This window comes from Syngnathus floridae, chromosome 9, assembly GCF_059516105.1.
Source record: "Syngnathus floridae isolate MCC-2025c chromosome 9, RoL_Sflo_1.0, whole genome shotgun sequence".
In the NCBI taxonomy this organism is placed as follows: Eukaryota; Metazoa; Chordata; class Actinopteri; order Syngnathiformes; family Syngnathidae; genus Syngnathus; species Syngnathus floridae.
Window position 1 is genome coordinate 213,878 of NC_142421.1, and position 23,064 is coordinate 236,941.

The 23,064-nt window shown below is 46.6% G+C and overlaps 4 protein-coding genes across 5 annotated transcripts; all 4 read right to left on the minus strand.

Annotated features, from left to right (window-relative positions):
* Positions 1-777: 777 nt before the first annotated feature.
* ncapd3 (non-SMC condensin II complex, subunit D3) lies at positions 778-11,502 on the minus strand. 2 transcript variants are annotated; one of them, XM_088384192.1, is made up of 35 exons: positions 11,341-11,502; positions 10,627-10,799; positions 10,322-10,484; positions 10,086-10,243; positions 9,791-9,943; positions 9,665-9,726; positions 9,502-9,589; positions 9,063-9,196; positions 8,809-8,881; positions 8,592-8,717; positions 8,233-8,488; positions 7,721-7,759; positions 7,565-7,651; positions 7,383-7,456; positions 7,157-7,291; positions 6,863-7,083; positions 6,458-6,649; positions 6,293-6,390; positions 6,116-6,225; positions 5,787-5,894; positions 5,460-5,574; positions 5,244-5,333; positions 4,946-5,184; positions 4,740-4,819; positions 4,161-4,295; positions 3,902-4,035; positions 3,221-3,417; positions 3,033-3,143; positions 2,792-2,959; positions 2,303-2,418; positions 2,072-2,139; positions 1,879-1,926; positions 1,732-1,791; positions 1,487-1,535; positions 778-1,233 (listed from the first exon to the last, which is right to left on the minus strand). In XM_088384192.1, exons 1-35 carry the CDS (start codon positions 11,390-11,392, stop codon positions 1,167-1,169), a joined length of 4,179 nt encoding a protein of 1,392 aa, XP_088240318.1. In that variant the 5' UTR covers positions 11,393-11,502; the 3' UTR covers positions 778-1,166. The 2 variants fall into 2 exon arrangements, with proteins under 2 accessions (XP_088240318.1, XP_088240319.1); XM_088384193.1 differs by lacking the exon at positions 1,487-1,535.
* A 247-nt stretch (positions 11,503-11,749) lies between these two features.
* Positions 11,750-17,081, minus strand: LOC148392733 (ras-related protein ORAB-1-like). The gene is made up of 6 exons (XM_088384198.1): positions 16,706-17,081; positions 15,381-15,453; positions 14,852-14,947; positions 14,508-14,603; positions 13,859-13,990; positions 11,750-13,515 (listed from the first exon to the last, which is right to left on the minus strand). The coding sequence occupies exons 1-6, from the start codon at positions 16,717-16,719 to the stop codon at positions 13,315-13,317; spliced, it is 612 nt and encodes a 203-aa protein (XP_088240324.1). The 5' UTR covers positions 16,720-17,081; the 3' UTR covers positions 11,750-13,314.
* A 1,138-nt stretch (positions 17,082-18,219) lies between these two features.
* On the minus strand, positions 18,220-19,915 carry LOC148392734 (calcium homeostasis modulator protein 2-like). The gene is made up of 3 exons (XM_088384197.1): positions 19,767-19,915; positions 19,019-19,612; positions 18,220-18,760 (listed from the first exon to the last, which is right to left on the minus strand). The coding sequence occupies exons 2-3, from the start codon at positions 19,568-19,570 to the stop codon at positions 18,329-18,331; spliced, it is 984 nt and encodes a 327-aa protein (XP_088240323.1). The 5' UTR covers positions 19,571-19,612; positions 19,767-19,915; the 3' UTR covers positions 18,220-18,328.
* Positions 19,857-22,959, minus strand: calhm3 (calcium homeostasis modulator 3). The gene is made up of 5 exons (XM_088384200.1): positions 22,406-22,959; positions 22,075-22,202; positions 21,879-22,006; positions 21,210-21,668; positions 19,857-19,991 (listed from the first exon to the last, which is right to left on the minus strand). Exons 1-4 carry the CDS (start codon positions 22,693-22,695, stop codon positions 21,213-21,215), a joined length of 1,002 nt encoding a protein of 333 aa, XP_088240326.1. The 5' UTR covers positions 22,696-22,959; the 3' UTR covers positions 19,857-19,991; positions 21,210-21,212.
* Between the last annotated feature and the right edge of the window lie 105 nt (positions 22,960-23,064).

Below are 23,064 nucleotides of genomic sequence, written 5' to 3' on the forward strand. Positions count from 1 at the left end.
CACGGGCAACATTTGGCCAAGTGGCCACCTCGGATCGAGTTTTTCCACCTGCTCCCCGTAACACATTATGCATGAGTCAAAAAAGATGCACGTCCAAAAACGCCCGTCAAATTTTTGCTCCCAAGTGATTTTCATGTGCTTTCCCTCTGGTGTACGGAGGGGGACGGACGGACGGACGGACGGACGGACGTGGAAGAGGCAACATCCGCCATCCCACCTGGAGGAAGAGTCATTTCCTCAGGAGCGCTCTCTCACAATGACATACGTAAAAGGCCTGCCGAGGTTACTGGCCGAAGAATAAGGCCATTTAGAGCAATTGATTACTGCCAGGGAGGGAGGCCTGCTCAAATAGCTTGATTTGTCCACCCCATCTCACTCTGCCATTATATTGACTTGAGTCACATTCTCTCACTCAAGTGGTCATCATGAGCTGAATGAGGTTAGTTTTCAAAAGACAAGCACTTTTTTCAGGCGTACATCATCATACGTATCAAACGTGCAGAGGGAGATCTCTCTCGATTGACGGGCGCAGCGTGACCTTCCATTCGTACGACGACAAAAGATTCCGTCTGAAAAAGAGTTGATGGACTGCAGTAAATAACAAGTGTCCTCTGTGTAGAAATGCACATTTGGGGCCCGCCACACAACCGTGTGGGGCACCCCACTGTGGCCACTTACAAATTCAGACTATACACATCAGAGACTCTATGATGTGATGTGTATAGTCTGAATTTGTCAAATCATAAAGACAGCGACGAAACAAACAAAGTTTGAAAATAGGACTTTTTTCAGATTTTATTTTCTTTTTTCAAAAAGGGGGTTTTAAAATGACAAGAAACATAATAATGTTCAGTATAAAATTTCAAATTGGAGACAATCAGAAAAGCTTTTGACAGCTGGGAAACCGAAGGGACGACAAGATAAAATTCAAATAAAATTGCGTAGCGCATGCGTCTAGATTTGAGTAAATACGTAGGTCCATCTGCTCCAAAGACCTTACAGGTCCTTAGAAGAGTAGGAAAAAAGGATAACATAGAGTGTTAATGGACCCTAAAACAAACAAAAAAACATTCTTAGGAGATTAAATAGGCTGCTCGCAATTCCAAAGTTAAAATATAAAACTATGTGATGGGGAGTGAAGACACACAGGTCAAACCAAAGGTGGACTAAACACTGGTTTTCTTTTTAGGACGGAAAGGGGACTGGTCATTCCACTGCCTCGGTCCAGAAGGTCTGGAACAGAAAAACATAGCAGAGTCCAATATGGAATAAGATGTCAATTCAAATTCAAACGGAAAGCCTTGAGCATCAGCATTTATTCAACACAGCAACAAAATATTGTCATATTCTAGTGGCGGTAGCTTCATAGAAGCATTTACTTCAAAGAGGTGTTTTCAGCTCAGCAATGTTGACACAAACAGGGGTTGGGGGTGGGGGGGTGGGGGGTGGGGGGGGGTTACGACGACGACATAATGGTACAACTCACTGATTTCCATCTGACCGTACATGAAGAACGCTACTTTCCTGGTGAGAACCTGTCAGCGCACAGAGACAACGTTCAAGATCACGCCCACCAACGTCTGACAAATATCAAGTCGGGCTGAAAACTAGTTACACTTTGGTTGGTACAGTCCGGTTTCCAGAGAGACACAAGGTCAACTCCTTGACACAGGACCAGATCAAAAAAGGGGAACAACACATTCGTACAATAAGTGGAGGGAAAGGTCATACTTGTTTTATCATTGTAGATGGCACTGACTCCCTCCTCAAAAGTCACATTTATGCCCATATCTGGAAAGGTTGAGGTTTGGATGGAAAGACTAAGGTCAATCCAGTGAGGCAATAGCAACATTGCGAGCTAAGGCTTTGGCATCGTACCGTTTGGAGTGCTGATGGCTCTGCTGTTCACGACTCCTTGAGACTTTTCTGCAAAACACGCGTATGGAATGCTCCTTGTTTGGCAACTAGTTTAGATATCCACGTGTGTGTGTGTGTGTGTGTGGGGGGGGGGGGGGTTGCGTGTATACACACACACACACACAGTACAGTATATACACTTGAGCTGGTGCACCTGTTGTTCCCAGAGCAATGGAGTTTGACTGTCGTTCTGACCCGCTTCTGGCCAGGAGATGCCTACGCCTGCGCCGCAAATTCATTTTCATAGTTACGCATATCCATAGTATTGTTCAGATTCACTTTCACTGCACTTGTTGTCGTTTTCTTTTTCACTTTTGCAGGTTAGCAAAAAAGACATGTTGAAGTTCCAGAAGAAATGAGGGCAACAACATATGTACATACGTACCTCTCACTCTGCCAAAGTCTTGCATGGAGCTGATTTGGATGTGGCGTGGACTGTGGCGTGGAAAAGCTGAAAGGTTGCAGATTCTTCGACAAAGCAGCAGAGCGGTGCGCCAAAGCCTAGCAGAAGATCGCCAGTCATGAAGTGCGGCAAATGACCACAATAGGCAATGCTTTGTGGTTTGCGGCATTGACTCAGAAATGGACTTGATTCACAATGTTTTGTGAGGATTGATGTATTGCAAGTGGTCAGCTCCATCCATGCATCCGTCCATCCATGCATCCGTCCATCCATGCATCCGTCCATCCATGCATCCGTCCATGCATCCATCCATGCATCCATCCATGCATCCATCCACGCATCCATCCACCCATCCATGCATCCATCCATGCATCCATCCATGCATCCATCCATGCATCCATCCATGCATCCATCCACGCATCCATCCATCCATCCATGCATCCAACCACCAACCGACCCACCCCTCCCAACCTGAGCTGCAAGCATTTTGGAGTCCTCATTCAGGTTGCAGTTGTCCATGGGCTTCTCCGGCTGGCGGTCCTTCCCTGCTTCCTTTAGGGCAAAGTCCACCTCTGCTGCTAATTGCTCATCCCCGGCAAAAAACTCCTTGACTTCTTGAGGGTAGTCCTGCATTGTCACCTAATACAAACAACAACATTTGGTGCCTCGTCTTTCCGTGTCGATGACCTCCTGAAAGTGCACCTGTAGCAACCTGCAGGTAGGCTGTGAGCTCTTTGAGGACAGGAGACTGTCTCTGCTCCAGTAAGCGCTTAAGACTGATGATGAGAGGAACGGTGTCCTCCACGAAAGCCTTCTTCCTGACCTGGGGTTCAAAGAAGCACGCTTCAAGTAGCTTTGAGCAAGCTGAGGGTGAACCTGGCATGATTGGCATTGACTCACCTGAGAAATCACCTTATTTTGAGCTGCCTGGAAAACTGCTTTTGCCACGGTGCTCATATTTTCCTCGTCTTGTTCCTCCCCTGCAGCGCTTCCGGTGGCCTGAAGCTTCATCTCTTTCAAAGTCAGTATGTTGAAGGTGTCTGATAAAATGTCTTCAGCATCTGCATTCAGTGGCAGCTCTTCATTGGCAAAGCAGGCTGCGACGGATGGAAAAGGGAGGGAAAGAAGCGCGCACGTCTCGTCACCGAGAATTTCAAAAGTGCTCATTCTCGGACTTTGCTCGTCCTTTGTGAGGAAAGCAGCCCGCCGGAGGACATTTGCAAGCATCTGATTTGGAAAACCATGCTGCGCTTGAAAACTCTTGAATACTCTTGAATCTTAAAAAGGCTTGAATCTTGCTGAACCGTTGTCTGGTTGTTTGTCAAATCACGGAAGAATAGCAAATGAACAAAAATGAATAGACAGTCAATCAAAGTTGGTTCGAAATGGTACACTTTCGTTCAAATAGAATTCTAGCCGATGATTCGATGGAGTAATGTATTTGAGAAATATTTGAGAGTGACAGCCGTGTAACGAAGGGTTCATTGTCACCAGATCAGTCTTTGTCCACTTCAAGGACTTTTGGCTTGATTGATTGGGTTTATTGCACAGCAAATTGCATTTGTCGCATTTCTCACTCACCCAGGACACTTTGGTTCATCTTATTGGTGATCTTGAAGCGTTGAGCATCCGTGAAATGGTGCAGTAGAAAGCGGTAAATGCGCAAACGTTTCTCGCGGTGCTGAGGCCCCTTTAGGGAGAAGCGAACTTTTCCACTGAAGAAGAAGAAGAAGAAAAAAAAAGAAATAAATACATGCAAATACTGCGGTGTACTGGTTCACGAGAAAAAGCGGCAAGCGATCGAGCCCTTGGCAACTTGGCTCCTATTCTCATTCCTTACCTTTCCGTTTCAGTCAACTTGTAGGAATTGTGTCCACTGTACAAATTGAAGTGGTAGATGCACTCAATGAAATGCTGACTAAACATTTCTGGGCTCTTTTTCAGCAGTATGTGAACCAGGCAGTATTCACACAGACTGTACACAGACAGAAAGGACAATGCAGTCATTTGACACGAGCAATGAAAGCAAACATTTGACATGCTTTTATCTTGCACTGTCATCCAATTCATCTGCTGGCTGGCTGGCTTTGCGCACGCTGATGATCTCCTGCGAAGCTTCCATGAATACAGCCACGGACTCAATCGAGTGACAAAAGTACACGCTTCCTCCTCAAAACAACGTATGCCTTCCCAGCAGCCCAGATCCAATCGATTCTTTAGATGCCGTCTTTTCTGATCAGGAAGTCAAACTGGAGAAACCATACGTATGCATGCTCGCAAGTCAAATGATTGATTCCGAGTGCACGAAAAGGATTTGCGTGCGCTTCCCAAATGGTCAGCTCGATTGGCAGGCGCCACTGTTTGAAACCTGCTATGACGTTGGAGGAAATCCAAGCACAGGATGTCAAATGTCATTCACCTGACGATGGCTGGGACAGGATCAACAAGCACCACCATGAAGCGGAAGAATAGAGAGCCCTTCCATTTTACAAACTCCTCCTAAAAAGAATCCAAAAAGGGTTGGGCTTTTTTTAGCATGTCTAAAGGAGAGCGAGCGAGAGACATGCTATGCATTTCCAACAGAGTGTCACAACATCACAAACCTTTGGCCCAGTCTCTTCCTACCTGGAGGAGGTTGGTGAGCATGATGAGAGCGTGCTCCCGGATGGTTGTTTGCTCGTCTCGTAGACAGGCGGAAATGTCGGGGATGTAGCGATCCACCATATTTGTGTATCGAACGCATAGGTCGCACATGATCACCACAATGTTGTTGCGTACGGCCACTTCTGTACCGAGCTCCAGCTCTCTGGCGAACACGGGAAGGTACTTCTGGACCAGTTCCTCATGTTGCAGACACAGCTTACCTGAGCCAGTTGGAAAGTATTGGACAAAGGCAAATCAAGAACAGCGCCAGATTGCTCACCCAAAGTAATGACGCCGTGGGCTCGGACTTTGGTCGGCAGCAAGTTGCTTTTGAAGACGGGAAGTGAAGCTGCTAGCTCATCTTGGCAATCTGTCAATTGTAAATGGAGAAGACAACTGTGGATACAAACAACAAATATGAAGAAGAAGAAGAAGAGAGGGGGGGGGGGAAGCAAAAAAAAAAAGCAAAAAGAAAAGCCATGCAGTAGTCGTGTACCTTGTAATTTGTCTGGATTTGGGATAAGGACAGATTCCACAAGCAAGATCATTCTTTTGGACACTCGAGCAGGACAGTTGAGTGAGGCAACACCAAAGGTGTGAAGGTGTTTCACCTGGAAGACACATTCCTTTCAGTGAGACACAATTATGAAACCATTTGCTTTTGAATTGGTGCGCCATTTGGAGTGAAGTGCTCAAAGGGCCTCAATCAAAACATTGTTTGAGTGCAGGAATGGCCTCCAAATTGAAGAGTAGCATCATTTTGGGCCACACTGCTTTCTTGGAAACATACTAGTCACCTATCTGAAAATGTAGTATTTCTCACCATCAGCTCCTCATTCATGTTGTGGATTCCATTTTTGGTCAGGATTCTAGCGGCCAGATAAGACTCACAAACGGACACCAGCTCACCACAGTGACGATTCAGGAAAGCCTAAGGAAAAAGAACGACGACCTCGTCATCTTTCCTCAGACCTTTGTTGGTTTGATCGAATGCATTTGGCGATAGCGCAGAAGAGTGCAAACGTTCTTTCCGTCGGGCTTGTCAACGCACGTAGTACATATTTATTCGACCTTTTACAAGGGACAAAGTTAGTTAGTTTGTGGACAAGTACTACTTTGAATAAGGCTCTGTTACTGAAAGCAAACTCCAACCTGAGTTTGCTGGACATCTTCACTGCTGCCAATTTGATGCAGAGTATCTATTGCAGCACTGATAGCCTCAAGAGACATGGTAAAGGACTTCAGCCAACGCATCACATCATCTGCAGACCGAGCAAAAATGCATCCAGAAACAGCTCGGACAAAGGTGACGGCGGTTCCGTCGCTCACCAACGATCCGAGCCTTTGTGTCTTCGTTCAAGTGAGCAGAAATGTCTCCAATCACACCCAGAATGTGACAGCGGGTGGTCGCGCTGACAGTTTTGGAACTGGGGAAGGCGAGATGATGAGTACATCACGTCCATGTTTGCAGATGCGAAATGTAGCCCGCCCTACCTGACCATGATGTCCCAGGCATCCATGAGTTTGCCATATGGGATTTTGGGAGATGCAGAAACCACCTCGGAAAGCAGCAGCCAGGCTCCACTACTGTGATCAGCCTCCGTGTGCGAAATCAGATTCGTTACAAAGGTTTCGGTCAACTTGTTTTGTTTCGTCCAGATGGTGATGGCCCGACTGAAATATTGGCTAGAGAGCAGAGACAAACCAACAAATAATGACGAGCATAATAATCACGCTCTCTCAATACAACTAGAATGCCCATTGCACGCACGCACGCACGCACGCACGCACGCACGCACGCACGCACGCACGCACGCACGCACGCACTTTGAGGGACTCAAAGCTGATGTGCTATCATTCAAGTCCATGCTGGCGAATCAACGAAAGCAAGTGCCAAACCTAAGGTTGCGACACTCGTCGCAGAGCAGATTTAGCAGCTTCCAGGTCAGCCTCTGACCGCTATCAAGATGGCGGCAGGCGGCGTACGCTTTGACCTGGCTGAGCAAGATGTGGTCGAGAGCCTCCAGGGCCTTCTCCTGGACCGAGCTCTCGCAATCTTCAACCGCCGGTACCACGCCCAGCAGCCACGCCTTCTGCGCCAGGCTGCAATCCGGTTTAGCCTGCGAGTGGCCGTTGGCAGGGGATGAAGCCAGCGTTTCGGCGCGCTCGCTCCATCTGAAAAGGCGGACTCACGTGAAGGATCTCGCCCACGCATTGCAAGGCTTTCTTTCTCACAGACACAGCCGGGTCTCGGCAGCGCTCCGAGAGCATCGAAAGGTTCTCCCAGCTCGTTGGGATCACGCCATGCTTCAGAAGACCTACGAGGGCCTGGAAAAGGCAACGAGAAAAGGAATGGAACCATCCGTCCCAATGTGGACGTGGAGAGCGTGCACGGAAGGACGGGCTCAGGTCAAACTACCTGCAGTGCTGATTTGCGAACATTACACTTGGAGTCTTGCGCACGCCGCATGAGAAGCGCGATGTTCTCTCTTGCTTCATTGGAAAAAGAAAACTCATCATCATCATTATCCATCTCACCAGAACCATTGGCGTTCACAAACAGCGGTGCCTCCAAGCTTTGGCGCATTTAGCAGGACTCACCATCACAGACAGAGCTCTCGGTGCTCGCGACCTCCACAGTCCTGAACGGCAAGGTCTGGAAGCTTTTCTGTGGATGCTGGGAACCGCCTGAAACACCCACCGTTCAGAAATGCATTTTAGGCTCATCAAAAACCACAGAGCCCTACCAAACTTTACCTTCTGTACTTTCCCCTTCCAATAGAGTTTGGGTTGCAGCTAGAAGAAAAGGGTCATTTAGTCATTCTGCAGGAACAAAGGAGCAGCTTTGCGTCACATTGAATGGAAACATGAAAACAACACCAAACGGTGGTTCATTTTGGTCACTATAGCATCATCGGCTGATCACTTATCATCGTGATATAATTCGATCGTTCGTTCGTTCGTTCTATTTCAATGTTTTGGGGAAAATCGACTTTTAGAAGACACAATCGTATTTTTTCATTGCTATTGCAAAATAAATGTCACCCAGATGGGGTGAAAAGTGAAAAGAACCCGATCCGAAAATGTGCAATGCGTTCGACAAATTGGTTTTTTTTCTTCTCTTGCCAAACGATTGAAATCTGATGCTACATGGCCAACATTCTGAATCAAAGATATTCCTAGTTGATCGATCGATGGTTTCATTCTGTATTATTGGATCAATCTAAAGCTATGAAAAGGGCAATTTTACAGCTTGAACAAATCTTTACTGGCAGAGAAGAGGCTTTGGATCGCGCAGGTAGCATTGAGTGAAGGCAATTCCAGACACTGAGCCAGGCAGGCCAGGACGTGGCTTTGGACAGTGGTGGAGTGGTCATTGCGTCGAGCGAACAACAGGTTCTGGATGAGGAAGCGATGCGGCAGGTAGCGGGCCAGAGCCGCGTGCTCGTCACATTCCTCCGGCCTCCTCTCCGGCTGCCCCAGTAGAACCATCGTGACGTCCACAGAGAACAGGCGAGACACCATCTACCAAAGCAGCCGTTAATCGTTTGCCGTCGTCGTGGTCTTTTACAAGTGCCAATCGAGACACGGAACATTGGATTGTACCGAGTATATGGGTGGGGACTACCTTGGATTGTCTGGAGAAGTCATACAGCCACTTGATGAAGTGCGCATAGTCCGTACTTGACATCTCTGATATCAGCGTGCCGACAGCTTGGGCCGCGTGGTTGCGAAACTCGCACTTTTCCACAATCTCCACCCCGTGGAAAAAGACATGGGAGAAGGTGAGCAGGTGGCATCCAGTGCGACACAAATGCCGGGGCTATTTTGGCTGAATGACTCACCTGAAAACAAATGTGCTGCACGAGCACTTTTAAGAGAGGAAGTGCCACTTCTTTCAGCTCATTCACAATGTGACTACGATTCCAAATGGAAAGAAAGACAATTACCAGATTGATACGCGTCCAACACCTTCGCCTTTGTTTCCAGGCGTTCGTCTGTAGGCCCTACTATATAGGGCTCATTTATAGTCACATCTTAGGAGCTAGCTGCACAGTATATGTAGTCGTCATTTGCCAATCATCATTCTACTCTTTACCAGACAAAGCGGATGGCTTGATCCCGTGCGGCGAGTACTGCGCGGCTGAGTACCAGCAAGGTCGGTCTGCTTCGGTCCTCTTTATTCATCATCAGGATTACGTAGAGAAGTCGGTGGAAAACCCTCCTCAGCGACTGGTTGGACGGACGGGCGGGCGGGCGGGCGGGCGGGCGGGCGGGCGGGCGGGCGGGCGGGCGGGCAGGCAGGCAGGCAGGCAGACAGACAGACAGACAGACAGACAGACAGACAGACAGACAGACAGACAGACAGACAGACAGACAGACAGACAGACAGACAGACAGACAGACAGACAGACAGACACACACACACACACACACACACACACACACACACACACACACACACACACACACACACACACACAGACAGACCGAGATGAAGCGGATACTCCGGATGTCAGCATGCGAATGAAAAGTACTTCTTTTCGGTCTCCGTGTCTCGGTGCGCAGATCAGCTGCAGGCCGTAGAAGGCCATCTCGGGAACGCTCCGCAGTTCTCGGACGTCGCTGTGGATCGAAACGATGTAAGCGGCAGGTTCGGCTCGAAACGATGAAGGGAAAAGTCAAATAGGAGCGCCGTACCGTTGGGCAGAAAAGATGGGCTCTCCGATGACCGGCTCAAAGTAAATCAACTTGGTAAAAATCTGCAGCCAAAATGAAACAGGTTGATGACAAACAGGGGAGGCCGGCCAGCATCTTAAGCATTACCTGGACGCAACGGCAAGCACTTTGCGCTTTGTCTTTGAGCGACCACGTCTGCAACAGTCGGAGAAGACTTTGAAGCAGAAGAACCAGCGCATCTCGGATCTTATTTAGGTCTTGACTTGAGAAGATGAGCTCCTCTTCCTCATCGGCTTCCATCTGCAGGCGACAGACACACCTATGCATCACTATCGCCCGACATTATTCACTGAATGCGCTCGGAAGAAAAATGGTTGAAACTGTCACGCGGAGTCTACAGCTGCCATTGAGATCAAGCAGACGGCTCTTTTAATCGGCAGACCTCTTGAGCTTCCTTCCGGTGGGGTTTGGAACGCTTGCCCTCTGCCTGAGAAGTGCCCTTCTTGCGCTTTTTGCCAAAGTCTTGAGGCCAGCAGTGAGCGCTTGCACTCAAGCAAGTGTCCAATAAAATCTCGTGAAAAACCTCGTTGCCAACGCTTCCTAGAAGACAGATACCGACCGTCATCTGTCGAACTGTTCGACACAAACGATGGACGTCAAACTATACTTTCCATTTACCTGGGGTTCCAAGCAGCAACAGATAGAGAGAAGCAGCATGAAGGCTAGCCACCCTCTGCTGAACATTGGCTGCTTTGGCTTTTCCTGGCAAAACAAAGAAGGACAGCACAGCCACCAAAGACTGCACCGAAACACCATTCTCCCTCAGCTGCATCCAGATACTCTACAGCAGAACAAAGAGGCTTGACAAAAGCATTGTCGTTCCAAATGAATGCGGAGCACCTTCAGACAGTGCTGAATCGCAGTCCCTTTCTGGTTCTTCGTTCCCTGACGCACGCACTCTGCACATCACAGCGTATGTATACCTGAAAACTGGCATCGGTGCTAGGAGACTGTTGTTCCTCAGAAAGCGCCAGCAGATATGCGTACAGTCTTCTGAAATCTTCCTCTCCGCAGGCTGCCAATTCCTCCTCGACGTTATCGTCGTCCATCGGTACCGTCTCTGTGAATTCTGCGTCCCACACTGCATTCACCCAGGCTGGAAAGAAAGAACGAAAGAAAGAAAGAAAGAAAGAGATAATCAACGTTTACTACATTACCAAGAAGAACTATAAATATCCACCATAGTTGTCAGTCATTACAATACTCAACGTTAAAACAGAAGTGGCATTAACATAACATGCATGCTTTGTGGCTTTCTCGGTCAAGCCAGTAATACCGTTCAAACGTTGCATCCCAAATACGCGCAGTGTTGGCCAGGAACCTTCTCAATGTCAATTCAAAATTCCTTAGAATGCCGTTTGTTTGTTTGTTTGGGTTTTTTAACAGTAAAACAACTCAATACTACGACTCGAAATTAATATCGATACTGTTAATTAAATCAATGTAATCGTGTCAATAAAGCCCGCTGTGCCCTTGGTCATGCGTAAAATAAACAAGAAAGGAGTTAAGAATGTACAAGTGTAGTCATAAAAACAGAAAGAATATAGATTATCCATGGAATGTGTTATACTCGTGGCCCTCATACCTTTAAGTTACGCGTCATTTTGTCTGCAATTATCTCGTATTCAGAATGTTACCTTGTGGGACTTGGTTCAGCTTCAAAAACCGCAACGGAGACGTCAACTCCATTTTGAATAAAACCCGCCGCCGGCCAGTTTTGCACTTGCGCAGTACATGTCGGTTTCATCGGAAATGACGTTGTTGCTCGTCATTATCCGTGGCCGAATTCGCAGGCTGCGCCCTCGATAGGACGGTTCCAGGCGACGCGACGTCCTTTTCGGAACGCCCGGCAACACGTCACGTGACACACGAACGCAGCCATGAAACCGGCCTTCGTTTCCATGACGACGGGCTTGTTTCGTTCTTTCAATCGTCCATTTTGGCTCAGTTTGGGGCTTGATTGAATGTGACGTGGCATCAGGCGGTACAAAACACTATTCCAGTAGCTTGAACATTGTTGAAATAAAAAGACATTCCCAGAGAGTCTTTCAAACTGAATTCAGTTGCCTTTATTATGAAAACAAGAGAACATTGTATTTATAGGAAATTCTGCACTCAGGTTATACCACCATACACAACAGTTTGCAAACAGATCTTATGTAACGGTCAAATTCCCCCAAATGTAGAATAAATAATTATGTAGTCTTTACAATGCATCTGAACAAGAATCACAGAAGGACCTTTTCATTTTATAGTCTTGGAGTACATTATTTTCTGTTTAGTATTACATATTGAATCAAGACAATTTTAAGAATGCATTAGATTACTGAACAGATGTGAGATCTGACATATGGGTCTATACATATCGATCTATATATATCTAGAATATATATATATATAGTATATGTAGAGATAGTACTATTGCTACTACTAGCAATAGTACTATGCTATAGTACTAGTCATATGACCACCTATCATTCAGTTTATATCAATATATCTATATCTATCTATATAAATATATATATACATATATAAGATACATATATATAATATAGATATATATAGATACATACATACATACATACATACATACATACATACACACACACACGCACACACACACACACAAACAGGAAAAAAAAATCCCTCACCCCGTGGGGATGATGTGTATGGGTTCTTCGGGCTCAGGTCCCCTCCAAGAGAAAGTGGCAAGCTTGAGGGTTCTCCGTCATAAATATTGTCTACTCGTACTACTTCATCTACTAATAAGAAAAATTAAGATAATGTGCAATTCTCTCAATACGCCCAATGCATTTAGCAGACCCAAGCTGAAGAAGATTTACACATATGTACACACATCCGCACAAGTATGTAAGTTTTTTTTTCCTGCATATATACGTGTGTGTGTGTGTGTGTGTGTATATATATACACACACACACACACACACATTTGCGCACATAGTACTAAAGTTGAGATGCTGTATTGTGAAACATCTATGGCTGATGAATTGGGGGGGGCTTCATATGGAGGCAGAACAGATAGGTAACAGAACGACAAAAGGAAAGCCGAAACAAGATAATGAGAGGCATACAAAAGAAAAAAAAACTTCACAAAACAAATTGTTAGCAAACTGAAAATGGAATGCAGTGATGAACGCGCGCACCACACACACACGCACGCACGCACACACACATGCGCACACACACGCTTGTAGAGTCTGATGAGCAGGTGGAATAAAACTAGTGTGAGTGAAGTGAGCCAAATGGGATAGATAGATAGATGGATAGATAGATCGATAGATATTGGTTGTCTGGGCCAAGTCTGGTAAAATGATCACCGTTTGATCCAATTTGTCATCAATAGCAGGACAGGGTGACAAGACGAAGGCTTTATTTGTTTTTGGTAGTGTGCTACATTATGGTAGAAATACAGGCAACTTCATCTTGTTCTCACATAAGCATGTGATTCATGTCATGTCACGTTACGTCATCCCTACCCGGTCAGGTTGCGGCAGAGGAAGATGGCATCCAGGCGTACCGACTGACCGACTGAGCGAGCGAGCGAGCGAGCGTCGAATCAATCGCCAGCGGGACGGGCTGCGCGTTTGCGCTCAACAGCAGCCGCCCGATGAAGGCTTGACGGTGGTTCCGGGCGTCAGCTTCACGTTGGGCTTCTCGCCACCGCCGGCCGCGGCGCCGGGGCCCATTCTTTTTTTAATCTCTGCAGCCATGGTCATGAAGGCCTGCTCCACATTGGTGGCGTTCTTGGCACTGGTTTCCAAGAAGGGGATGCCCAAAGAGTCTGCAAACTCCTGGGTAGTAGGCACCGAAAGAAAAGAAAGTTTACGACAAAGACTCGGATGCGCCTCAGTCGCAACAGAAATATCGAAAGTGGAGTTTCCTGATGGTTCAAGTTTCCTTTTTTCACGGCAGATGAAAATAGCCAAGTCCAAATTGCCCAGAATTGTTTGTGAAAATGAGTCCTTAGAAATACGCGAGGAACCCTTAGCAATTTCAATCGACTACGTACGTTATGTATTGTATGTTGGTATTGAAAAGGTGAAAAAATGTGGGCTCGAGCATTCCTAATGAATGTGAAAAAAAGTATTTCCGAATCAGCCAATCCACGGATGCTGAATCATGAGTACGCCTTACCTTGGCTGTTGTGTAATCCACCACCTTCTTTGTCGTCAGGTCACACTTGTTGCCTACCAACAACTTGTTGACATTTTCACTGGCATAACGGTCAATCTCCTGTAGCCATTGTTTAACATTATTGAAGGATTCCTGTGAGGTCAAAAAGAGAGAGCACCATCAATTTACTGAACTGCATCACATCAAACAAAAATGGGTACAATTGCCATCATTTTATTCACATTTAAAGTGAGGCCATGATAGCATCAAATTTAAAAAAATCCAACGATTGACCAAACTTTGTACAGAAATGTGACCGACCTCTAACTAAATATGTGCTTGATTACGTGTGCACTGAAGTGATCCTAATTTCAGTCGACAGCAGGTGGTAGGTAGGTAGTACAGGACAACATGCAAGGATGTTTGGATTTGGATGAAACATGAAAAGGAACGTACATCATCAACAACTGTCATTTCTTGAAACGACCACATATTGAGTGCAAGAAGAAGAAGGAAAAAAAAAAAAAGCCATTTGGTCGTGTACTTCCTTCCACCTGCTGTGGACCTCCTAATAAGAAGAATATTTGTACTATTGTACTATAATATTTGTAATACTTGTATTCAAATAGAATAGGTCGAGTGCTTCAAAGTAAGAAATGCTTTCACTTACTTGATCTGTGACATCATACACTACAATGATACCGTGAGCGCCTCGATAGTAACTGGACGTGATCGTACGAAACCTTTCTTGGCCTGCTGTATCCCACTGTCCGAGGTAAAACAAAAAAAAAAAAGGGGGGGGGGGGATGATGTTACGTCTCAGTTTTTATTCTTATTAATTTTTAATTTATTATTTGATATTTTATTATGATTGAACTTTTGCACTTTTAAAATCCAGACATTTGTTCAAAAAAAGAATGAAGAAGCAAGCAAGAAAGAAAGGCAGGCTGCCATTTCCTAAAGATTGATGTTTGCTTTATATTTCTAGAACTTGACAAATAGTGCGTGACTTACAATCTGAAGTTTAATAGTCTTTCCATCAAGTTCTATGGTCCGTATTTTGAAGTCCACACCAATTGTGCTAATGTAGCTTTCTGTGTATGTATCGTCCTAGGGAGGGAGGGAGGGAGGGAGGGAGGGAGGGAGGGAGGGAGGGAGGGAGGGGAGAAACAGGCGGATTTAGTCACACATGCAAAGAATGTGCAATGAAACATCCTGAATATGAAGAGGCATTTTCAAACACGCTAATAAGCAACCAGTCCAATTTTGTTTTAGCCACACTTTGCAGAGAAGTGGCAAAATAGAACAAGTACTATGTCCGTAGCACAATTCTTGCATGCAAATCTGTTGAAGACACACCATCGCATCTTTTCCCATACGCACATCATACTCTCTCTCTCTCTCTCTCTCTCTCTCTCTCTCTCTCTCTCTTCCAGTGAGACATGGATGTGCACTCATTGAGGAATGCGTGATAATACAACTCAACTCTGGTCTTAAGAGGGATTACAGAGGGCTAGTCATATTCTCAAAGAATTATACTTACGGCAAATCGGAGCAGGAGACAAGATTTTCCAACACCAGAGTCACCAATCAGGAGCAGTTTGAATAAATAGTCACTGGAAAGGACAGACAGATAGACAGATTGATTGATAGAAAGATAGATAGAATGTGTTGGTCAATTATGATCAACATGTTAAGTCGTTTGTGAATCGGTCTAAGAAATATACTCTTCCTTAGTCATAAAAAAAGAAATTGCAAAGGAATTACAATTTGTGACCACAGACAATCTCAACAGTCACATATTTCAAATATTGCCACAGTTGACACCCTCTTCAAAATTCAGGCCATTCTAAGGAATGTGTGGATGAAGTATTGCAAAAAAAGTTCTTCAAAGGATCGTAAATGAGAATGAAGTGTCAAAGATGTGTTTACTATGTGCCATTGTGCATGTTTAAAGCGAAAAATACCTGCGTAATTTGGAATGGATGACGAGACCTAGAAAACAAAAGCGAGGTGGCATTGCATGGCATGGCATGGCATGGCATGGCCCTGGCATGGCCCTGGCATGTGACCTCATGATCTCATGACCAAGACACTGACTGACCTCCGGAGGGAGGGAGGGAGGGAGGCTCGACTTCGACTCTCCCTCCCTCCCTCCCTCCCTCCCTCCTCACGCTCGCTCGCTATCCGATTGAAATATATCAACAAAGATAAAGTCTCAGGGAATTTAGACGCTTAACTTGCGACGCAATGACATTTCTGTTCTGCTCGCTCAAAGAAGCCTGGTCTCGCATCAAATGTAAATGTCATATTAGCGTCCAATTCAACGAACCGGTGCCACCGGTTCCCTAAGCCTAACAAAACACGAATTGATGAATACTAAACATTTGACGTTGGCGATCCACTGTCGTCTAACAAGAATGATTCGTAGTTCGAAGTAGCGTGGCCCGCCCAGGTTTGCATCAATAGCGTCCAGATGTTGTGTTTTTCTCTCAGGAGCCAAACACAGCAGTCAGAAGAGAGATCGAAATGACAGTCAAAGCTGTCAAGATGTTTACCGATGCAAGTTTAGATCCCCTGCCTACAACCTGCCATAAGCCTTTTCTGACACAACGGTTCAACTACGTTTTTGTTAGCAACGAAAGCAGTCACCGCACAACACAAATAAGAATAAGAATGAGAAAGAACAACAACCAATGCGTTATTCATCATCAGAGACGTCGGTGGTAGGTTCCGGTGGCCAGACGCAGTCAGCTGACGTTAGCTGCTAACGTAGCTTCACTTAAGAGCTATTGCTAACTTGCTTGTTGTACTGCCAAGCGACACACTCGAACGTGACACCACATTGGTCATCAAGAAAGTACTTACTATTCTGGATTCATTGTGGAGCTGTTGGAAAGTGTGTTAGCGTCTTGTGCGGGGGAAGATTTGATAGGATGTGTGCAAAGGGTAGCGGTGGCTAACTTCGACGGCTCCCACAAGCACGGCGGCCGGCTAGTTGTTGCTCAATGCTCGCCCGCTCGCTCGCTCGCTCGCTCCGAATTCCAAAATGGCTGCGGCTGACTCCAAGCAGGAAGCACTTAACAGTCGCCAACTCAGCAGCACGGTAGAAAGTGGAACAATCGCTGCGCAGCCTGTCTGTCGCCCCTTTTATTTGACAAAAGCTCAAGAGAGGAAGAAAGAAAGAAAGAAAGAAAGAAAGAAAGAAAAATAGGCACGCAAAAACGAAGCGTCCGTTCCCTCTCCTCACCGGAAAGTCGTTCGTGCAGCGGAAAAGTGTCAGTCGGACGGAAACCGCTGACGTCATCAGTGAAACGTGGCAAAGGGATTTCTCGTGTCAGTCCAAGTCCTTCTGTTGACAATACATTTGGACAATTATTTTTCTCCGGTCTTTACTTGAGAGAATTAAGTATGTGTCGCTATTTTTCCTTTGGGTGATCCACCAATCAACAATTCCATGTCAAGTAACCGTGTACTTCAGCTATAGCCATATATTGCCAGTCTGTCTGTCTGTCTGTCTGTCTGTCTATCTATCTATCTATCCATCTATCCATCTATCCATCCATCCATCCATCTATCTATCTATCTATCTATCTATCTATCTATCTATCTATCTATCTATCTATCTATCTATCTATCTATCTATCTATCTATCTATCTATCTATCTATCTATCTATCTATCTATCTATCTATCTATCTATCTATCTATCTATCTATCTATCTATATACATAAATACAAAAAGGAATACAGACAGACAGACAGACAGATCGGGAAGGAGGAAGGCATGTTGAAACAAACAAATAAACAACATGCCTATTTCAAATGTAAAAGAGGTATGAAAATAGTGGGAAGGAAAAGAGGCCCTGCAGCAAATGTGCTGAAAATAGAGCCCAAAAGTGTCACATGATCCAAGTCTTCCATTGTGGCAGAGCTCTCATCCGGTCTGACTCGCTGCTGAAACAAGATTTTGATGATCATGTCGTATTCTTGTGACATACGACATGTGACACTTGTGATAAAAGGCTAGTGTTATTCTGCGGGTGTTGGGGACGTTGTTAGTGTCGCATTTTTAGGATTCGCTGCTACTTTTGAAGTTGAAATAACATGTTTTGACCTTTTTTTTCCCTCCATGAAGTTCGACCAAATGTGATGTATGAAATATTGCACCAGGTCATGCAAGAATTGCAACTGGCAAATGAAATCATTGCAGTTGATGGGCAACAATTTGCGCACTCGATGTATCGGTCACCATTTGTGATGAAAGTGAAGGGATTGTTTGAAGGGACTGACTGACCGACCGACCGACCGACCGACCGACCGACCGACTGACCCAAACCCACAAAGCACATCACGAGTGCGTCGGATAGAAAACCAAACAACCACATTTGCTACTTTAATGGGGACATGTTATTTCATATGGACTTGTCAATGTTTGAACGCATCACTGCAACATGGATTGGCCAGGCCAGGCCAATCCATGTTGCTTGTGCTAGGCAATTAAACTGTCAAAGACTTGCATTTCTTTATCAAAGTCCTCCTCCCGGGCGTTCTGCTCGTTGTATGTGGCCCATTTGTTAAGTCTGCTGTATAGAGGTAGTCCATTCTTCTCCCTGTAAAGGTAGACACCGCTCACTCTGTTCCACTCGCTGCTGCAGATGGGACTCGCCGCGGCCTGGTGTTCCTGCACGTGTTCCTTCTCATCGTTCTCCAGAGCCACGAAACCGAAGAAGCTCTCCACATACTTTGCAGCCATGAGTTGGGCGTGGACGGCGGCCGTGCGATGAAAGAGGGTCTTTTCGTTGGCGCGATACTTCTTCCAGTATTCTTCCTGCTGGTAGCCGAGGGGCGATGAGCAATGTCTCGTGCACATGACTAAGAAAACCATCAAAGACGTCCCGGCAACCACCAGCCAGCCAATCAGCTGAAAACATACAATCGTTCAGTCAGGCAATTGTTGGGTGTGCTATTTTTGCACGATTAGACTTGGAGTACGTTAGTCTGCGGCGAGCGCCGCGCCGCACCGCGCCGCGCCCCCCCACGCCCTCTTGCTGCTCAAAACTCAGTTTGTGCCATGTTTTCATTCATGAACCAATCCAAAATGTCTACATTTCTTTTTTTTCTTCTCAAATGACTCGTGGTGAGAACATGCTACAGACAAAGAAAGATTGTTTTCCACTACCTGTGACTCATATTTCAGACGTCGGTCAATTTCTGCCCAAAAGCCTTGCAGCTCGGTCGGAACGCTTTCCTTGCAAGGGAACTTTGCCATGTCCTCGGAATAATAACCAGGCGGGAAGCCCTTGACGCTGCTGGGGTCGGTAAACTCGCTTAGGGCGCACGTGTACGCCAGACCCTGCAGCAGGGATAGGACGGTCCACGTAAGAGGCGCCACCGCGGCTCGACCCAGAATACTCCCCAGTACCGCGAAGGCCGCGGCTGTGGACAGTTTCCTGAACCTCCGGAGGCGGCACTCTGACACTAGATCCCAAGTTCTCTTGTTCAACATGACTCCAACGATGAAAAACGCCAAAGCCGGCGCACCGATGGCAGCTATGCCGTAGTAGTAGTTTCTCCCAGGGGAACACGGGCAATCGAAAGCAAAAACGTTGTACGCCGTCTGGCTCGCCACAGTGCCCAGAGCAATCAGACCGTTAAAGATCATCACATCTTTGCTCTTGAAGAAGAGCGACGCAAATTTAAAATTCTGCGTGACGAGGGCATAAGCGGCCATGTTTGGGATGTTGGGGTAAGATCACTGAAGCAAGCTGTCAAGCTAAAAAGGAAAAGAAGATGGAGAGATTAAAAGTCTTACATTTGCTTCTCAAATCACATCATCGATCATTTTCAAGAGTACAAACATTGACATCGCACGCACACATGTCACGAACCGTATGACTCGGTCCAAAAAGTCAGTCATGCTAACTTACAGCCTTCCAGTATCCTCAGGCAAAACATGTGACTGGACTTTTAGAATCCAGTTAGCGATGCCTTCTGTGCAGATGGAGTCGAAAAAAAGCCTCTTTTTCCAGCTCAAGGAGAAGTCTTCCTTCTGAGCTCAACTTTGAGTTTGTGTGAGCTTTGCGGGCACCGATGATGACTCACGGCAAGGCCCTGCCCTCTGGTTTCCTCCCCAGTGAAGGGGAAAAAAAAAACTACAAGTGAAAACACGTGCAAACACAGCCAAGTCAGGAACTGGAAAAGCTTGCTCGCCCAATGCATTTGTGTAACCTAATAGGTCAAATATTAGTGATTAGCATGGAAAACTTTGACAACATATGGTAACTGATGTAGCCTTAGAGGGAAAAACAACAGTTATCAAGGGGTGAGACTGTAAGTGGAGTCAATCTTTTTGGGGAGTGGAGCACAATACGCATCTCCGTTCACATCGTACATATTACACTCGCGCATACTGTGCTAATGATATTGCATGCATATTGGCGGCCTGAGAATGAAGCCTCAACGTGTAAAAATGGCAAACGATTCATTGGAGAGATGCTAGTGGGCTTTTTAAGCGGTTGGCAACTGTCAGCAGCTGTGCCGTGCCGCGCCGCGCCGCCCCGCCCCACCCCACCCCACTCCTCCCCAGCTCAAGAGGTACGCCCAACTCTTTGTTCACTCTGCCATCTCCCCTTACACGCCTGTGTTAGGTCGGGTTCTCTGTGCGCTGCGCAAATACAATATACGTAGCTGCTGTGGCTGTTGACTTTCCCCTTGAGAGTAGAATATTTCAAACATACCGCCCGGCGGCCGACCTCAAACGGAATGAGGCATTAGGTTTTCACGAGAAAATGTCTCCCTCTAAATAAATACTGGAACCTTTTGAACCTTTCAAATGTTTGGGTGTCTCTGTTGGTGTGCCTGCACGCGTCTGGGTGTGGATTTGTCAACTGAATTGCAATAAAGAAGAGCAGTGGCGCACCGGTTCAGAGGTTGCAGGTTCAATACGGCTCCCCCCTGTGTGGAGTTGACATGTTCTCCCCGTGCCCGCGTGGGCTTTCTCCGGCTATCCCCCCCACATTCCAAAGACACGCACGGCCGGCTGATTCAGCGCTTCAAACGGTTGTCCGTCCCTATGCTATTGGTGCCCGGCCGGGGATTGGCTGGCCACCAGTTGAGGGTGTCCCCTGCCTCGCGCCCCAAGTCAGCACGCCCGCAACCCTGGTGAGGAGAAGCGCTTCAGATAATGATGTCTCTTTGCATGTTTCCATGAGAACATGTGGGTGGATTTCCAACCGATGCAAAACGTACCATCACCTATTCAAAGCCTTTGCGTCGTACGACTTGCGCCTCGAATCAAATCGAATGAAATCACACTTTCTTACGATGAGCCAAATATAATGAATTGACGGTGGACAATTTGAAGGAGGTACCATTCAGCCACAAGAAGACATGACAATAGTAGAGTTCTTCTTTCTTTCTTCCTTGCAGGTAGCGCACATGCTGGCAGCTCTGCTTACATCCAATTCAGGCTTACTAAAGTACCATTTTTTCAGCAAGTGGTCCACTTGCTCTTGCTTTCTTATGCCACGAAGTCTCTTCTCCTCCTCTTCCTCTTCCCAGTCCTCTGTGAAGTCTTTTATGACTTTATGACGTGAGGGGCACAATTGGACGTCCTCCCTCATGTTTTCAAAGAAGCGCGCGATGCATGTCCGAGCAAAGTCTCGAGCGTGGTGGACGCAGGTCTCGTCAAAGAGCTTCTGCTCCACATCGAGGTAGTTGCTCCAGTAGCGTGTTTGCAGGAAGGCGGCATGGTCTTCGAAACAAGGCTTGAGGACCCGTCCTAGCGCTCCCAGTACGATCAGGAAAAGGAGCATGGACCAGCCGACTGCCTTGACACAAATTAGTCATCGTTAGTAATAATGGTGGCGATGAATGCATTTGAAATTAGCAATCGAAAACAAAAAACGTAACCAAACAAAACGCAACATGCCAAAGGTCTGAGTGGAGATGCCAACCCAGAAGCTTCTTGCTAAAATGGCGACGCAGTAATCAGCGTGCCGTGCCCACAATTGATTCACGCCGGCCGGCCGGCCCATTACTTGCGAATAGCAGCGAACGTAACGAGCCACTGCTTTGTGGAAAGAGCTATTCCTGAAGAGGACATCCTCCTTGCAGGGGACTTTGGCCATTATTTGGATCACATCCAGTCCAGTGCTGTTGGGCATACCTGAAAACATGGCGCACAGCATCCGTCAGAAAGCAAGATCAATTTACTGCTTGGGTCCAGAGCATTACCTGAGAAGATTTCAGGATCGACACTGGCGCTGAAGGCACAAATGAAGATTTTCCCATCCAGGAGGGTGACGAGGATCCACACCATTGGCGCGAGGAGGGCCCGCTGGACCATGGCTGAGAATAAATATCTGCACAAAGAGATGAATCACTCTGTTCACCTTTTCCTCACATTCGGTCATTTGTGTTAGTCGTGAAACGTGGAGAACTACCTGAGAGAGAGAGAGAGAGCGAGCGAGCGAGCGAGAGAGTACACAAGAGGACAAATCGCACACTTTCAGCTAGTTCACTTCAAGTTGTGCAGTATATGTATATTTCACGTTGCTGGACTTACTTGACCACAGCCAGGTTTTTGGAGCGTTTTCCAGGAGGTCTCATCCATTCATCCATCATGACACCCGTATGGCGATTGACCAGAACCCCCAGGAAGAAAAGGATTATCGGCGGAAAGACCATCACTCCCAACGAGTACAGTTTGTTGTATTGCGGAAGGCACGGACAGTTGAAGTCGAAGCTGGTGTAAAGCTTGACGCTGACCAAAGCCAGCACCATACAAATCCCGTTGGAGATTGATTCAGAGTTGGATTGGAAATACTGCAAAACTAACTTCAGACGCTCCATCATTCCAAGGCTAGTTCGGACAACAAACGGCCGCCGCCCGCGACCACGTACAAGTGGGGTACAAGTGTGCCCGGCGACTTCAGATAACCCTCAACGTGTGCTCATTTCCTGAACCGAAAGGCAAATCAGAAGGTTCCATTCGCTGCGCAGGGAGGGACAGCGGCTCGCTCGGCTGTGCGCCCTCTGAACACACACCCGCCCTGAGCTGAGCTGAGCTGAGCTGAGCCTTTTGCATTCATAGCAAGGACGAAAGCTGCTCCCAAACTAGCCTCCTCGTTACATACCTGCCAGTGGTACTGTGAATACAAATAAAGGCGTTTCAGATGGGTCAGAATAGGCCTCACATGTGCCCGGAGCCGGAATTGAAGCCAT

What these genes read in the sequence shown, in the direction of transcription:
- calhm3 (XM_088384200.1), bottom strand. Translation starts at nt 22,695, where the DNA reads ATGATGGAGCGTCTGAAGTTAGTTTTGCAGTATTTCCAATCCAACTCT. An exon ending in AAAAACCTGGCTGTGGTCAA is followed by an intron (nt 22,203 to 22,405) that starts GTAAGTCCAGCA and finishes CTCTTTGTGCAG; the next exon opens with ATATTTATTCTCAGCCATGG. An exon ending in ACGTTCGCTGCTATTCGCAA is followed by an intron (nt 21,669 to 21,878) that starts GTAATGGGCCGG and finishes ATTTGTGTCAAG; the next exon opens with GCAGTCGGCTGGTCCATGCT.
- ncapd3 (XM_088384192.1), bottom strand. Translation starts at nt 11,392, where the DNA reads ATGGAGTTGACGTCTCCGTTGCGGTTTTTGAAGCTGAACCAAGTCCCA. An exon ending in GGAAGGGGAAAGTACAGAAG is followed by an intron (nt 7,652 to 7,720) that starts GTAAAGTTTGGT and finishes TGGGTGTTTCAG; the next exon opens with GCGGTTCCCAGCATCCACAG. An exon ending in CCTGTCCCAGCCATCGTCAG is followed by an intron (nt 4,296 to 4,739) that starts GTGAATGACATT and finishes GTCTGTGTACAG; the next exon opens with TCTGTGTGAATACTGCCTGG.
- LOC148392733 (XM_088384198.1), bottom strand. An exon ending in AGACTATTAAACTTCAGATT is followed by an intron (nt 14,604 to 14,851) that starts GTAAGTCACGCA and finishes TACCTCGGACAG; the next exon opens with TGGGATACAGCAGGCCAAGA. An exon ending in TGTATGATGTCACAGATCAA is followed by an intron (nt 13,991 to 14,507) that starts GTAAGTGAAAGC and finishes TTGACCTCACAG; the next exon opens with GAATCCTTCAATAATGTTAA.
- LOC148392734 (XM_088384197.1), bottom strand. Translation starts at nt 19,570, where the DNA reads ATGGCCGCTTATGCCCTCGTCACGCAGAATTTTAAATTTGCGTCGCTC. An exon ending in GTCTGAAATATGAGTCACAG is followed by an intron (nt 18,761 to 19,018) that starts GTAGTGGAAAAC and finishes GTATGTTTTCAG; the next exon opens with CTGATTGGCTGGCTGGTGGT.